Here is a 17,219-nt window from a genome sequence, read left to right on the forward strand (position 1 = left end):
CGCCACCGGGCCGGCCCCTAGGATTTTTTAAAGCAGTGGATGGGAGGGGCCCACCATTCAACGAGAAAGAAGTGAACATAAGTTTTTTGAAAAGTGGAATACAGGTGCTGTGTGAAAGAGAAACTATGTAGATTTGTAGGATCAAAGAGTATGTTTTAGGGGGAGGGTGGATAGACACAGAGGGTGTTGAATGCCAAAGAGAGCTGATTGAACTTGACCCAGTGGACAATGAGAATGTATTGTAGTGAAGAAAGTCATTCTCAAAATAACAGTGAGTAATTCTAGTTTTTGGTATTTGTAGGATAGAATGATTGTAAAACCAGAGGCAAAAGGTTGGGTTAGGAGGTTAGCATACAGCTCTTAGTTGTATGAATGAATGGTGTGATATCTAGTCCAGAAAATAAATAGGAGTCCAAATTAGGCTGTAGAGATAGAGGGAAGATGACAAAACAGAGATTTTGAGGGAAGAAGAAGTGAAATTGGCAATGGATAAGAAATTAGAGATAGAGAAAAGGGACAAATTTAAGATAAGTTCACCTTGGATGCAGAGGACTGGGCCCATTTAAAGAGATGGAGAATTAGGAAGAGTAGGAGGGAAGGTGATGAGTTTGGTTTGGAGATGTTGGGTAAGAAGACAAACAGAGCATCTAAGTGGATATGTAGGAAGAGGTGGAGGGAGGAATTTTGGAATGATCAAATAGAGGTGACGTTGGAAGCCAGGAGAGAAGATGGAATTTAAAAGATGAAGATGAATGTCTGGAATTGGGGATTAAGACAAGGAAGGGTAGATACAATGAAGGAGTAGTTTAGAAGTAGAAGGGGAACCAAAATAATACGGGAGCGGAAGGCAACTCTTCTAAAATTAAGTTCCTGAACTCCTAAATTTCCAGAGTTAATATTTATTAAATGCAAATGTTTACATGCCTGAAAGAATTACATTTGCAACCAAGATATAACTAGGGTCAGCTCATGGACCGAGTCCCAGAAACAGTACAGCATCCAAATCCTTATTAAAGTTTTTCCAGGGATGTCAACAAAGATCCAGTTTGTTACTCACAGCAGCACTTCTTAAAATTCTCTTCATTCCTCTTGAACTCACAATATCTCTTGGACCCTGCAGCTTTCCCAAGGCTCGCTCAAACTTCTGACTCGCACCTCCCAACTCCTACAACTCACTGAACTAGTACCAAGTAGGGACTGCTTCTTTGCTCTCATCCTGTTTTCTCACTTTTTTTCTTTCTCTCCCTATCTGCAAGTAGCCGTGTCTCCTCTTTCCAAATGTGAATTAGACCAGATAATACCTTGTTTTTACACTATTTGTACTGAGTACCACACTATGCACAATTAACTCCCAGGAAACTTAATTGAAAGGTTCAAGTTCCTTTAGAAGGGCAGGGGGAGGAAGAAGTGCTGAATGACCAAAGACAGATTTTTCTCTGTGGGGTTGGGGGAGGATTACAAATACATATAATTTGGTATCTTTTCCTTTATGCCTGTCTTAGTAATAACTGTGGATGGTGGGTAAAAGAGAGTGTTTTTCTTCTCTCCTTCCTTCCCACATGCGTGTCTTCCTTCTCCCTCCTGCCCTGTTCCCTCTCAGCTTCAATACATATTTTCACAAACTGTTAGCCTTTATTTGTTGGAATGAAAGAGTGTTCTAATTAGGTAAGAAGAGGTAGATTCCAACAAAATCAGTGGTCCTTCTGACATGAGAGAAGAAGATAAGGACAATTATAGAAATATTATTTCATCTTGAATTAATATGTGAGTTCATTCCTTTGAAAGAGACTGGCTTAAAAACCAGGCAGGCACTAGTCACATGGAAAAATTGGCAGAAGATAAATATGGTGACTGTGTAGTAAAGCCAAAGGACAAGTTCTTTAAGTGTGGATTTGTAGATAATCACCTTTGCAGACAACGAAAAATTTGGAAAGTGTGTGAAGTGCTTGGAGAACAAGAAGCAGTATTGGCTTGTGGTGTTGGACTTGTGGCATCCAAGAGAAAAGGTTAGAAAGGTAGAGTCAACGGAGACCAGTTGGGTTATTGTAGTCATCCAGGTAAGACATGCTGAGGACCAAAAATCATAATGGCAGCAGTGGAAATGGAATGAATCATGGAAGGATTATAAAGAATTTTAGGAGATAAAATGGACAGGGCTTGGTTAGAGACTCTAGGAAGAGTCTAGGGTGACTCTAAGTTTCTGACTTGGATGACTAAGTCAATGGTGATCCCATTGATTAAGATTGAGAGGATCAGAAGAGAAACAGGTGGTAAAGGGAGGGAGAGGAGGTTAGGCAAGGAATAGGATATGGGTTTTAGGCATATGTGAGAATTTGTGAGTTTTCAGGTGAAGATGTCCAGCAATAAATTAGAAGTATAGAACTCCAAGTAGAGCTTAAGAGAGGACTTGAAGCTAGAGATTTGTGTCAGAGTGTTGAGCCCCTGAGAATGGATGAAATGACCTTGGTAGAGCATATAGAAGGAAATGGTCCTTGAGAAGCACAAATGTTTAAGGCACAGGCAGGGGAAGTAGATACTGAGAAAGTGTAGTTAGGGAATCAAGAGGGAGTAGTGTCATGGAAATCAAGAGAGAAGAGAGGGAAGTATGATGGTTGGCAGTGTCATATGCTGCAGAAAGGTCACCTGGGATGAAGGCTAGGAAGAATCCACTGTCTTGGTTATGGAGAAGCCACTGGTGACCAATTTCTTTTGTAGGGGAATGCAGTCATATTGTACTGGATTGTGAAGTATAGCAAGAATGTCTATGAACACACTGTTGACTTCTCTTTCAAAAAGTTTGATAGAGAAGAGAAGCAGAGAAGGTGAGACTTTTGGTTAGGAGGAATTGAGCATTTTGGTAAGAGAGAAGAAAGAATTAGTCTGTAGATGGGGAACTAGATGGAGCAGGGGAAAGGGGATAATTGATGGACTAAAGTCCCAGAAGGTGGGGTGGGATCCAGAGTACGGGTAAAGAAGCAATTAGCCTTGGAAAAGGCCAGAGAAACCTCTTTATCTGAGTATAAAGGGAAAGGTGCCTGCAAAGAAGTTTGGAGACCTTGGAGTCAGAGTTTGAAAATTCATGGTTGATGGACTCTAAAATCTCAGTAGTAGAAGAGGCCACTTCTTCTGATGGGATTGACAAGTAGAAGTGAATGAGGAAGAGAAGAGACTGAAGAGAGTAGACTGGTTTGGAAGCAATTCTATTGAGAATGTGGAGTTAAGTAAAAGAAACATCAAGCAAATTTGAGAATCCACCTGAAGTTCAGATCTCTTTATATTTGTGCCATTTATCTTAATATCAATATTGGTGAATAGTAATAGCTATTTATTGAGCTTAGTATGGGGGAGTTCTTACATGTGTTATAACAGCTTCATAGTATAAGGGAGATACTATCATTATTCTCATTTTGTAGAGATAAAATTGAGACATAGAGATCAATAACAGAAAGAGGTAAGACCACACAGCTGCTAAGTGGCCGAAGCAGGCTTTGAACGCAGGCAGTCTGATTGCAGAGCACAGTATTCACCTTCACTGTATAGGAAGGAAAGCTGGCTTGATGAGAGGTTGGAGATAGCAGGGTGAGTGGGAGAGATGCAGTGGCAAGAGACCTGAGGGTGCTCATGTGTGTTCTGAAGTTCACTGAGTTCAGGTAGATGGGAAAGGAAGTGAATCAAAGTCTGGAGCCTGATGATGAGGGAATTGAGAGCTGGGAGGTCAAAGACGAGGTTTAGGTGGAATTGGGTAGGTGGAATATGGGATGCTAAGAGTTGTGATTAGAAAAGGTTGGGTTATTTGAGGTATAGTATTTCTGAGTAACCCCAAGACCACCGTATATAGTCAAAGAAATGAAGGGCTGAGGATAAGAGGATGTTGACTTTACTGCTTCAGTGACTTTTTCCTGTTTGTGATATTATTTTATTAATTTGACCATTGCTGCTGAAATAACTTCTCTTTTAATTGCCTTGAATAATCTAGCCCTTCTCTTTTCACTCTACATGTACTTATAAATTGTAATACACTTCTTATCCTACAAATTATTCCTATTAGATCTTTTAATCTCATAGTAAAATATTTTAAGGATTTTTTAAGTTAATTTTTAGTTTCTGAGGTTGAACAATTTCTAGCTTAGTCATGACTAATTCAGTCAAGTTGAATACTAAGATACATGGATATATTTTACTACATTTACAATTTAATCTCTAAAATAATGAAGTAAAATTAGGCAAGATAGTTTTTTTAAGGAGGAAAAAGTAGAATAGAACAAATACTGACTGAATTTTTAAAAAACAAACTTTTTATTTGAGAATAATTTTAGACTTATAGAAAAGTTGCAAGGATGATACAGAGGGTTCCCTTATATCCCTCACCCAGTTTCCCCTAGTGTTAACATCTTACGTTAGTATGGTACATTTGTCACAATTAATGAAGAAATATCGATACATTATTATTAACTAAAGTCCATCCTATATTCAGATTTCCTTAGTTTTTACCTAACGTCCTTTTTCTGTCTCAGGATCCCATCCAGGATACCACATTACATTTAATTGCCGTATTTCCTTAAACTCCTTTTGGTTGTGACAGTTTCTCAGACTTTCATTGCTTTTGATGACCTTGTCAGTTTTGAGGAGTACTGGTCAGGTGTTTTGTAGAATATTTCTCAGTTTGGGTTTGTCTGATGTTTTTCTCATGATTAGACGTGGGGTATGGGGTTTTTGGAGGAAGACCACAGAAGTAAAGAGCCATTCTCATCGCATTGTATCAGGACTACATGCTATAAACGTGATGCATCACTGATGATATTTATCTTGTTCACCTGGCTGAGGTAGAGTTTGTCAGATTTTTCAATTTTAAAGTTACTCTTTCTACCCCACCTGCCTTCTATACTGAATTCTTGGAAGGGAAGTCACTATGCACAGCTCCCGCCACCTTGAGGAGTGGGGAGTTATGCTTCACCTCTTTGAGGGTACAATATCTACATAAATTATTTGCAGTTGTTCTGCACAAGATATTTATCTTTTCTCCCCAAATCATTCATTCATTCATTCATTTATATTACTATGGATTCATGGATATTTATTTTATACTTTGGGATTTGATCCAATACTACATTATTTTGTTCAAATTGTTACAGCTTTTGCTATTTGGAGCTCTTTCAGTTGGCTTCTGTGTCCCTTTGATGTAACTTAATCATTTTGTTTTTTGAGCACTTCCTTACTTTTTGGCACTAAAAAATACTGTATATTCATATTATATATTCTCTGTCGCAGCCCTAGAATCAGCCATTTCTCAAGGAGCCATGGTTCTTTTTATTGGAGAATGGTATTAGAATCCAAGATCTGGGCCCTAGGTGTGCTCATTGCTACTGGGTCTTCATTGTTTCTATGCCCTTCCAGCCAACAACCTGGAAATATACTAACCTGTGTATACACACTTATGTGTAATTATTTCTATACTTGTCCACCTATATATACATATTAAGCCAAAGATGAGTTCATACTGATGTTTCCAACTCTAATCCAGTATCATATGGATCAATCGAGCCTCCTCCCCTCACTTGTCTGTAACTTTCCACTCCAGCAATGAGAATAATGGAATGAATCCATCAAACAGATTTACTTATTTGTTAAATTCCAATATACATGTATAATGGTTTTAGAATTGTTAGCCTGTTCCGTCATGAGACACAACTTTACCAACCAGAGTACACTGCCTATGGACAGCTTCTTTTATCTTGAATCTTATAGTCTCCATTCATTTTGAAAGTTACTTAGATCAGCTATTTTTACCTCACTCCCTTCAGTGAGGTTATGTCATGTATTATAATGCAGTTAGATTCTTTTGTCACAGTCTACATTTCTGTCCCGGCATCCCCCAACCTCCTAATTGATTTTTTAAAATTTGTGTACACTCTTCATGCTGTCTAATGGGTTTTGCCAAATGCGTAACATCATGTATCCACCACTACAGTGTCATACGGAATTGTTTCACCACCCTAAAATACCCCTATGCTTCACCTATTCTACCCTCTCCTTCTCTTCCTGAATCTCTGGCAACCACTGATCTGTTTTCTGTTTTTAGAGTTTTGCTTTTTCCACAATGTCATATAAATGGAATCATACAGTAGGTAGCATTTTTAGACTAGATTCTTTCATTTAGCAATATGCATTTAAGATTCATCCATGTTACAAGAGTTGATAGTTTGTTCCTTTTCATTGCTGAATAGTATTCCATTGTATGTATACAATATGTTTGTGTACCACAATTTGCTTATCCATTCGCCTATTGAATAACATCTTGGTTGCTGCCGATTTGGGGCAGTTATAGATATAGCTGGTATAAACATTTGTGTGCAGTTTTTTGTGTGGACATAAATTTTCAAATTAATGGGAAAAATACCTAGGAGTGTGATTGCTGGATTGTATGCTATGAATATGTTTAGCATTATAACTTCCATACTGTTTTCCAAAGTGGCTGTACCATTTTGCATTCTTACCAGCAATGAATGAGTGTTCCTGTTGCTCCACATCCTTGCCAGCAATTGGTTTTGTCAGATTTACAGATTTTAATCATTCTAATAGATATGTAGTAGTATCTTATTTTAACTTACATTGTTCTAATGATAAATCATGTTGAGCGTCTTTTCATATGCTTATTTTCCTTCTATATATCTTCTCTGACGAGGTGTTTAAGGTCTTTTGCCCATGTTTTAATTGGGTTGTTTTCTTATTGTTCAGTTTTAAGAGTTCTCTATATATTTTAGATATCAGTACTTTATCTATATTTATATTTTGTAAATATATACTCCCAGTGTGTGGGTGTCTTTTCATTCTCTTTATGGTGCCTTTCACAGATCAAGTTTTTAATTTTAGTGAAGTCCAACTTATCAATATTTTCTTCTATAAATTGTGCTTTTGGTGTTACATCTAAAATACTTTCACCCAATATCATGCAGACTTTTTTCTATGTTTTCTTCTAGAAGTTTCATAGTTTTGCATTTTACATTTAAGTTCGTGGTCCATTTTGAGTTAATTTTTGTGTAAGTTGTGAGGTCTCTGCTTAGGTTTATTTTTCTGCATATGCATATCTAGTTGTTCTACCTATTGAGTTACTTTTACACCATTGTCAAAAATCAGTGGAGTATATTTGTGTGGGTCTATTTCTGGGCTCTTTGATCTATTCCATTGATCTATTTGTCTGTTCTTTCACTAGTGTCATACTGTCTTGATTACTGCAGCTTTATAGTAAGTCTTGAAAGTGTGAGTCTGCCAACTTTGTTCTTTTTCAGTATTGTGTTGGCTATTCTAGGCCCTTTGCCTCTCCATCTAAATCTTGAGGGATGTTCACTGAATTTTAAAGACTGAAAACTAAAATTAAAATGTTTAATCCTCAGAGATGCAGAGTAAATGTGATATTTCTTTAAATTTTTTCCAGGTGGTTCTTTGAAGTTCTGAAGTATCCTAAGTTCTCCAAGGCTAACGTGATCAATGGAATACTCATGACGGTGGTGTTCTTCATCGTGCGCATCATCCCCATCCCTCCTTTGTATGGCTACATTTATTCTGTGTTTGGAACAGAAGCCTACATGAGGCTTGGATTTTTAATCCAATGTTCCTGGATCTCTAGTTGTGTTGTTTTGGATGTGATGAATGTCATGTGGATGATCAAAATCTCAAAGGGGTGCATCAAAGTCATCTCTCTCATCAGACAAGAGAAAGCCAAAGATAGTCTTCACAATGGAAAACTTGACTAAAAGTGGGCTGTTGATAAGCATACTTCATTATTACCCACATTATATCTACTGATAGATGAATTCTTGGCATGTTCTTGTGCTTCTTTATTAATTATACTTGTTATCCAGGGTTTCAGTGTCTTTTTGTTTTAACCTTTAGAACAGAAAAACTAAAAGTTAGTTTTTATCCCAAGATTTCTTTTCTGATTTTCTTCTGCATTATAAGCATGGGTAAAATCTTAAAGGTTTAAATAAAAATTTATAAATATAGCGGTGAATCTTTTCAGAATCTGTTAACCTGCATTGGTATTCTCTGTGAAAAGATGACTATGCTTACTTGGTGCACTTGGTTTTGTATCACCAGTTTTGCTGAAAGAATGGGAACTGCTTTTAAATCTGTATATAGCTTTCAACATTTTGCTGTACCACACTCATTTCTTCCTATGGCTGTCAATACCTATGTAGGGTTTAATTTCTACATTGTTGAAATATTCTTTTTCTTAGGCTATTAGAAGTGATATATTTTTCATTTAGATATGCTATCATCTATTAATGATGAAGTATTTTACTTACTTTGGGACATTTAATTAGTTCAGACATGGAAAATACTTCTTGCATTTTTAGATTTTTCAGACATCATTTTATTATTTCTATTTTTAGCATTTTATCAAATTGTTGCTTTTTCATTTTATGTAAGGCTTAAGACAGATTTTATAGAGCTCCTTAAGAGATGAATTTCTCCTTTTAAAGATGCATGTTATGATGACTATTTAGGCTAATAGGAGGAATCATTAAGAAAAAGCTTTAACAGTGCTGTATTCATCTGCTTCCCTTATACTTTTTCTATGAAAAATATATTATTTCTGTTCGCAAAACTTCCCCTGAGTTCAGAACCCAACATCATCAGCACCAGAGTCTTTGCAATATGTATTTATCATGCTCCTGAGGTAGGCCTCCTCTTGATGAGACCAAAACTACAAAAAAAAAAAAAAAAATCAGTATTCATATTTTACTCACAGTTTATACCCATGCTTGTTTAGTCAGCATTTTGAGTGCTTTGAATTTCTATCTTTCCTAAAGGACAGGAAAAAAATAGATAATTTAATCCAAGTATTCTGATGATCAGTATTATTGTCTTATATGATGACAAATGACTGGTGACTATGGTTTTTTGTTTTTGTGTGTGAGTATATGCTTGCTTTTGCTTTGGTTCTTGCAACCCAAATATAGAATTATATAGTTAGCTATTATTGCCTTTATTTATTTTTCTCAAGCACTTGACTTTATGATTGTTCTTACCTAAGAAAAAAGAAATTTAATTTAACCAATGGTGAATACTTGAATTTGACTGAACTCAAACCGAAAGATCTAATCCATTCAGTTTCTCAGTTTGAAGGAGAATGTTTGACTCTCTTTCGTTGTTCATGTTGTGCTGATGAAGGAAGACTATCTGGGTGTACCAAATTTTTCGTTTAATTTGATTTCATTTGATTTGATTGTCCAAAGCAGATAGAGCCTGACACGTTTTAGAATGTTTAAAGAAGGTCATTGAAATCTCAGTCAATAACTAAGTGATAAAATGAGATTGGCTTATACTCGGTACACTTATCTTTGAAAGACGTAAAGCAATGTAAAATACAGGTGTTTGTTTTTAAAGCTACTAATATTACATTGATGATTTGTTACAAATTGTAGTGCCTTCCACATCACAGGCACTTAAACACGTATTGGTTGTATAGAGGGGGTAGGAAAGCATGTGGTTTTATCTTCTTCCTTGCTTGCTGTTTTGCAAGAAAACCAGCTTTTTAAAAGGAAAACATTTATATTAGGAAACTATTTTGGAAATTCATTCCTTTAGAAAGTAACAAAACATGAAATAAATATTTTTGACTCTTTGAATATTTCTGTAGTTTCTGAACACAGATTTTAAACCCACCATCAAAATGATATTAGAAAGCTATAATATTAGTGAGTTTCCATTTAGCAGTTTCAGTTTTTATAGTTTCTATTTCATGCTTAAAACTTCATTTTTACTTTCATTGACAGCACCTTTCCTTAGTGTAGCTGCTCATTAAATAAGTACATTAAAAGTATCAATGTTTTGACCTGGTTTGTTATTCCCTTAGTCAGCAATTCTTATTTTATGCTGGCTGCATGACAGCTAATTCAGCATCCAGATTCAATATCCAAACATAGATTCTACGTATTTACTCATACAACAGACATGAAATGGAAAAGACACTACAAACTGCCCCTACTTCAAGTCTGATCTTTACAGGAGCTATACTTTGCTGTTCTGTGATTGTATCCACCTACCTAAGAAACAAGTCAAGACAGAACATATCATTTATCAAACGATGAATTTTTCATTCATTAAATGACAAATTTTTGCTAGACATTTTACTTATTAAGTATTTTGACTACATGGATTAATTTAAATGATTCTATTAGGCACTCTGATATTTAACAACTGTTAAAATATTTATACAAAATAAAAGTAAATTGGTACAAATTTTTAAGCAACTCTATTTTTATAGAAAAGGATTAGGGACAACCTGTAACTATCAAGATGTTCTTTGAATGTGTAGTAGACTGGAAAATAAAAATTCTTACAAAATTTTGAAAATGAAGGAAAATCAAATAAATAGTATGCAAGATCATAAATTCTGCATTAGATATTTTCTTTGGGAGAATTTAAAAATTACAAGCTTGAGTTTATAGAGTTTGCATTCTTGTGTCTAAAATCTTTTTAATAAGTATTGTTTGCATTTGTTTAAAACTCAAAATGGAGTTATGTATGAGTGCAAAGAAATTAACTCCTGCTTTAATTGTGTCCTGATATGTTGTAGTAAGTTGAAATGTAATTTTTATTCCAACTGTTTGATTTTACTTCAAGGATTAGCCCTATGTTAAGAGAAATAATAATGTCTTCACCATTCCTAAGGGTGACTCATATACTGTGGAGGACCCAGTACTGTTATAAAGGCCTAGTTTTAAAAACTGCCTAGTTTATAGGTATTTGAATCAAATTCTTTTCTAAATTTTAATAATCTATTTGACTCAAATCAAGTTTTTGCTGTAGTATCAGTTTTTAAATTGTACACTTTCTCTGAGGTGCATTGGGCATATGGAACATGGTTCTTCACCGGTGTGAAGAGCCAGCTTTGCTGTCGGTTACACCATTTGTTACCAGGTGTTTAGAAATATTTTTCTCATGGAGATATATAGGGGAAAGTATGCTGTAATATTCATGTTTGTTCTGTTTCATTTTTAAAGGAAATAAACATGTTCCAAAAGACATTATTAAAATAAATGTTTGAACAAATTTCAGTTTCCAGGTTACTTGCAACTCCAAATATGTAAGTATATATTTGAATTGGCTTTAAGTGGTTTAGTCTGTTGGATGAAATAGAAGAGTCCATGTAATTGTTGACATTATCAATTATACTTCATAGAAGACTATTTATGTGTTTTGGATCCTATAAGAAGCAAACTCATATAATTTTATCAGAAATGTGGCACAGTGTTTCTCAACAGGTACAGACCAGCCCAGCAGTGAGACCCTCTCCTGTCTCACTGTGTCAAGAGGCCCTGGGCACACACACACCTTCCCAGCCTTAACCACAGCTGGTTGACGACAGACACACTAAAGCTACTGAAAGTGAGTTCTGACGTTAAACACATATGACATGGATGAGAACAGTGAAAAGCCAGCAGGAGCTGGAGTTGGAGGAGACACCATGACTGATGTTCCCTGAAAGCCATGATGCTTCTCCCTCCATCTAGAAGTTTTTTCTCTGAATCCTTCCAGCCCTTCCAACTCCTCCTCCTAGTACCCTAAAGGCTTCATCAGCACTTCCCTCCCTTATGCTAACACCTTTCTATGTCAACTTCTGAGGCCTCCCCATACCTGCAAGCTTCCCAGTCTACTGTGGCAAATTTATAAGTTTACAAATATGTTCTTTCATTGAAAAAAACTATTGCAGTAAGTTTAAGTAGCAATCAGACAACCCATAATTTACTAAGAGGCTAAAGGAAGTCATTTAGCATTTAATAAGACTTGTTTACAACATGAAGCAAAGCTAATAATGTTATGGTTTTACTGAGAAACATCTGTGGTCTCTTTTTCTTAAACTGGTTTGGCGATAAGAGCTTTAAAGCATGTTTCAGCTGGGGATTCATTGTAGGCGTGTAAATTATCTAAATGTTCTCCCGTAGACCCTACAACAGGAGGAAGAGGCACTGAAGTAGCTCTGTGTTAGGAGGGGGTGGTGGTCTATGGCAGCATTGTTGAGTCCTGCTCTTTAATCGAGCAAACTTAGTCATGGTCATGTTACTCTTAAAACAAACTTATCAGCAAATAGATTATGCAAGGTGTTTCCGAAAGTACAACATCCAAGGACTTGAGCCCTATCCCTTTGCAGCCTGGACCTCAAACTGCCTCGACTAGCTTTGATAATAGGACATACTTTATTGGAGGATATTTTGGATAACAGCAAAGAACTGAAGGCAGCTGCTAAAGATTGGTTTGTTTGCATTGAAATGTTTACACCGATTCCCTCTGAGCAGTAGACAGTTTTGCTATCAGGCCCTATATTTAAGACCAAAACCAGAAATATTTCTAAATTTCAAAGATAGAAATACAACACCTCTGGCTGGAAACGCATTCGTCTTCATCTGTATATTTTTTTCTTTATACCTTTATGTAATTCTTTCTGTAAATGTGCATTAAGGTATTTGCTACTTCTTGGTGAATGAAGTCTAAAAATAGAACTATAAATAAAATATGCTATATATTTTTCTGTTTCTTGCTTGGTTTGCTTCCACTATGATTGTGTCTACTTTTTACTTAAGGAATTTTTACATAGATGATACTCTCTTACTAACTTGTAACTAGGATGAGTTATGAGATTTTTTGGTAATTATTAGAATTTGTAATAATAATAACTTTTAGACAGATTTAATTCGAAAAAGTTACTTGAAAACTGCAGTAACTATGATAGCTATAGAGATATATACACAATTTTTTTCTGAGAATATATAACATTAATATTTAATTGTCATAAAGATTTGGGAAATCTTTCAAAATACATTTAACATTTTGAGAACACACCTTCTAATTTATTTCCCTAAGGCTGAAGATGTTTTGTTTTATTTACAAAATGTAAGACCTGGTAACTTACAAATCAGCGTTACTCAGATTTATCAGCAATTAAAATAGCAATTTCATATTTTTTATTTTGGTTTTTGGTTGTGCTTTATTTGTAGGGATTAATAAATACCTTTAGGTATTTCCCTTAAAATTTCAAAATGTTTGTATACTTTATTTGTTTGCAATTTTAAAGTATATGCAAATTCTAAGCAATAATCTGCATGTTATACAAGGTTGGCATCACTTTGTCATGACAATTTTGTTTAATATTAATTTTGAGAATGTGTCTAAAATCAATATCTTATATATAAATCACCCTTCCCCTCCAATGAAAACCTTGGGATTGTCTTGTGTTAGAACACTACTATAATGTGGTGCAAAGCTTTGTATTTTGTGAAAAAATTTAATAAAATCACAATTACTTAGTGCAAAAGTTTGAGTCTGCAAGATGTACATTTTAATAGTAATTAATGAATAGATTGATGATAACAATTCCTTTCCTCAAATCAAACCATCTCTCCTAGCACCTGAATCCTAAAGTTAATATTTATTCTTCAAAATGCTTGTTTATCCCTTTCCCTCCCTTCTTTCCCTTCTTGACTCCTTGAGGTCCCAGTCTTGTAGGAAATGAGAAGGCATAGCAAACATTTTAGTCATGTTCGTTAATGGAAGGAATGGCGCTGTCTAATCAATAGGTTCTTTTAGATTAAGTAGGACTTTGGCGGTTATGTTTTTAATCTCCTTCCCTTTGTCCCTTAGGCCTCTCATATGGTCTCTAGTGTTTTTTGCCCAATGTCTTGGCTGGAATTCCTACCTTCTCAAATTGCCTGGGGTCTTAATTTTGCATCTTGGTCCAAGAATATCCAGTAGATCAGGAAGCAGAGTGCTAAGTGAGTAGAATACTGAAGTGGTTTGGCCTTTGGAGAATATCATGAGTCATGCTTCAGAACATGCTTAAAATATTGTGTCAAGACTGGCAAAGGAACAGCTGAATTTCAAAATTAAAAAAGCAGTCACAGCTGTCAGTGTAGATAGGCCACAGGTAAAATTATAAGAATTCAGAACGCCTCTAAGCAAGTGTACATGGGCACTCTCTCCCACACTTTGGGCATCTCAAAGATGTCACTCTTTAATCTCCTATTCTCTAGTCTTTCTCAAAGTCTGCTTACTGCTTTGCCTCCCTTTTGGTCCTTAAACAAGCACATAATAAGTGATATGGCCAATTTGCAACTTGTCCCCATGCTAGAGACTGATTACCTGACGTGTTCCTGGATGCTTCAGCTAAATTGGACTCTTTATCTAAGGCCTGTGCACACCCTATCTGCTCGAGTAGCTCATTGTTTATGGCACAGTGCTCCTAGGTCCTCCCCACCCTGGCTAAATAGTCCTTTCCCCTTTTCATCTACCTCCAGCTACATTCTGCCATATCTAGTCTTGTGATTTTACCAAATCATTGATTTTACCACTCCAGAAATTACCTGAGCAGAACTTTCAAGGAAGAGGACTTACAGGCAGAAATGAAAGGTAATGTGGGTGATGGGCTGTGTTTCTGTCGATGATAAAGTTCAAAGACAGTTGGAAATTTTAGAATAATGACACAGAAAAGGAGAAAGGATTTCAGAGAATAGGAACAATAAAGTAAGAAAATGCTATGTACATGCACATTGCATTTTGGGTGACATGAACTTATCAAGAATAATGAATATGTGAAATTCCTATACATGGTATAAGAATTTTTGTCTTCTATATTAAAATGCAATATATACAATATTCATTATATACATATATATGTATGTATATGTAGGAACGTCGTGTGTGAGTACAGTCATGCATTGCTTAACGAAGGGGAGACGGTCTGAGAAATGTGTTATGTGATTTCTTCATTGTGTGAACAGCATAGGGTGTACTTACACAGACTCGGATGGTATAGCCTACTATACCACACCTAGGCTATATGATATTAATCTTATGAGACTACCGTCGTATTTGTGGTCCGTTTTTGAGCAAAATGTCATTATGCAGCACATGACTGTATAAATATATCTATATACAAGAGAGCATATCTTAGCAGTGTTTCACCCACAGCCAACAATCAGATGTCTCCCTGCAGAGGCAGGAATGAGGAGGCAACCTTGGTGGAGCAGTGGTCCTGGTGGGCTGCCTGAGCCTGCAGGAGACCCAAGTCCTGATGTGTTGTAGTTACCAAAAACCAAACTATGCCCAATAATTAACCTTCCTGGAATGATTTGTATTGTCAGGCAGGCTCATCATGAGAAGTTTTAGAAGATGAAATGAGCAGTTTTTAATGTATACTGTGGTGTGGAAAGAATAGATGTATGGATGGATGCAGCACAAGAGGGTAGGATTGTTGAATTATAAATTGGAAAAGAGCAACTTGGAAAGAGTGAGGTGCCTGAGAGCCTAAGGTAGCTGTGAAAAAAGTATCTTAATCGCTGTGAGTCTTAGTTTTGTTATCTGTAAAATAACGTTTGAAGTATCTCTGACGTTCCTTCCAACTCTCACATCCTATTAGTTAAGAGCTTTAATTTGAAACAAAGCAATTAGGAAGGAGCAAGTGTAGCTTTAAGGCTTAGTAATGTGATTAAAGTGACATTTGAGGGAGAGTCTCCGTGTCAGATGAGTGGGAGTACAGAAACAGGTTAGTGATGGAGAAACTGGCCAACCAACTGTGAAGAGGTTAAGCCGGGTGCGTGGCCTGAGACAAGGAAGAAAAAGAAAAGAGCCAGATCTGATAAATATTACAGAGGGAGAGCCAAAAGGGTTTAGAAAAACTGAAGTAACTCACAAATAAGGCTGTGGAGCTGAGAGGTGACAGATGCCACTGGTTGTGGTGTCAGAATGTGGAGAGTCAGGGACACAGCGGGAGGTTGGAGGGCAGGCTGGTGGCAGCTTTTCAGGGGATGCTGTGGAGGAGAGGAAGATGAGGGAGGTCAGGGTCTGAGGCATTTTGCTGTGAACGAGGAAAGAGAAGATGTAGTGGTTGGGAGAGCAGAGTGGAGCCTGTGGTAGACTTGGAACATAATGGCAATGTGAAGAATTCAATCTAGGGGAAAGAAAAAGTCTCACAAAGTGCCTCATTGTTGTGGTTTCAATAGCTTTTCTCTCTCTGTCTCTCTCTCTCTCTCTTTTTTTTTTTTTGAGGAAGATTGGCCCTGAGCTAACATCTGTTGCTAATCTTCCTCTTTTTTTTCCTTTGTTCTCCCCAAAGCCCCAGTACATAGTTGTATATCCCAGTTGTAGGTCCTTCTAGTAGTTCTATGTTGGACACTGCCTCAGCATGGCTTGCTGAGTGGTAAGTCCGTGCCCAGGATCTGAACCTGCGAACCCCGGGCTGCCGAAGCGGAGCACTCAAACTTAACTGCTCTGCCACTGTGCCAGCCCCGATTTTCTCATTTCTCACCCACTGTCTTGCGTTGACCCCTCGTATCTGTGTATTCTAGGATTCTGACCGCTCACTGACCTGTAATTCCCTTACAACCTTCTCGTGCTCTCCACTCTGTCCTCATGACTCATTGCTCCCCATGGTGTCAGCCCAGTCCTGTTGAGTCAGAGAGCTTTGGAAAGGTCTGGAGATGATGGGAAGAGGCCCAAAGAATAAGGCCCTTCTGTGGAGTCTGGCGGCAGATCCAGTAGCTGGAGGCTGCTGCGGATGGGATTGACTCCCTAGCTGGGGTGGTCTGTGGGTGGTGAGAGGAGGAGCAAAAGTTCAAAGGGTGGAGCAGAAGCCAGTATGTCTAGGAGCAGGGGCAAGGAGGCTGCAGTCATTGTGTTAGGTCTCCAGTTCTGGCTTATGAATTAGGAGGTGAAACGGAGAGGCACTCTACAACGTTCCCTCCTGGACTGCCATACAGTCTCTCCCACCCTACAGTCTCCCTGCCCATCTATCACACATGCTACTGACTGACTCATTTTAAAACACATCTTTAATTTACGTCACAGCCCTGCTCAGAAATTCCAATACTCCCAAGTCTAAATTCCTTAAGCCAAATTGAAGGCTCTCAATGATTTACTCTACCCTCTCTATTCAGGTTCCACCAGGTGAGTGCCACTGTCTCCCACCTGCTCATCCAGCTGTAAGCCCTTGCACTCCTGTGCCTCTAGCCTGGGGCCCTTTCCTCTCACGGATCTGTCACCTACTCATCCTCAAGACACGTAGCAAGAGAATTGGTTTCTTTTTTCCCACTTAAAAACAAAACAGACAAACACGTGAGGTAGAGTTGAGAGGAATGTTCATTAAATCATTTTAATCTTTATTAAGCACTGGCTAGATTGCCAAATAGGTTCCTGGAACAACAGGATAAATAAATTCTTGACTG

At 37.1% G+C, this 17,219-nt stretch overlaps 1 protein-coding gene across 9 annotated transcripts in view; it reads left to right on the plus strand.

Moving 5' to 3' along the window:
* Nucleotides 1–11,030, plus strand: part of TLCD4 (TLC domain containing 4) — a 98,168-nt gene extending 87,138 nt beyond the window's left edge. For all 9 annotated transcript variants that reach the window (XM_058538583.1, XM_058538586.1, XM_058538587.1 and 6 more), the window contains one exon: nt 7,433–11,030. In XM_058538583.1, coding sequence (XP_058394566.1) covers nt 7,433–7,751 — 319 coding nt within the window. In that variant the 3' untranslated portion in view covers nt 7,752–11,030. The remainder of the gene's footprint in view (nt 1–7,432) is intronic.
* The last annotated feature ends 6,189 nt before the right edge of the window (nt 11,031–17,219 follow it).

Source organism: Diceros bicornis, chromosome 4 (assembly GCF_020826845.1).
Source record: "Diceros bicornis minor isolate mBicDic1 chromosome 4, mDicBic1.mat.cur, whole genome shotgun sequence".
In the NCBI taxonomy this organism is placed as follows: domain Eukaryota; kingdom Metazoa; phylum Chordata; class Mammalia; order Perissodactyla; family Rhinocerotidae; genus Diceros; species Diceros bicornis.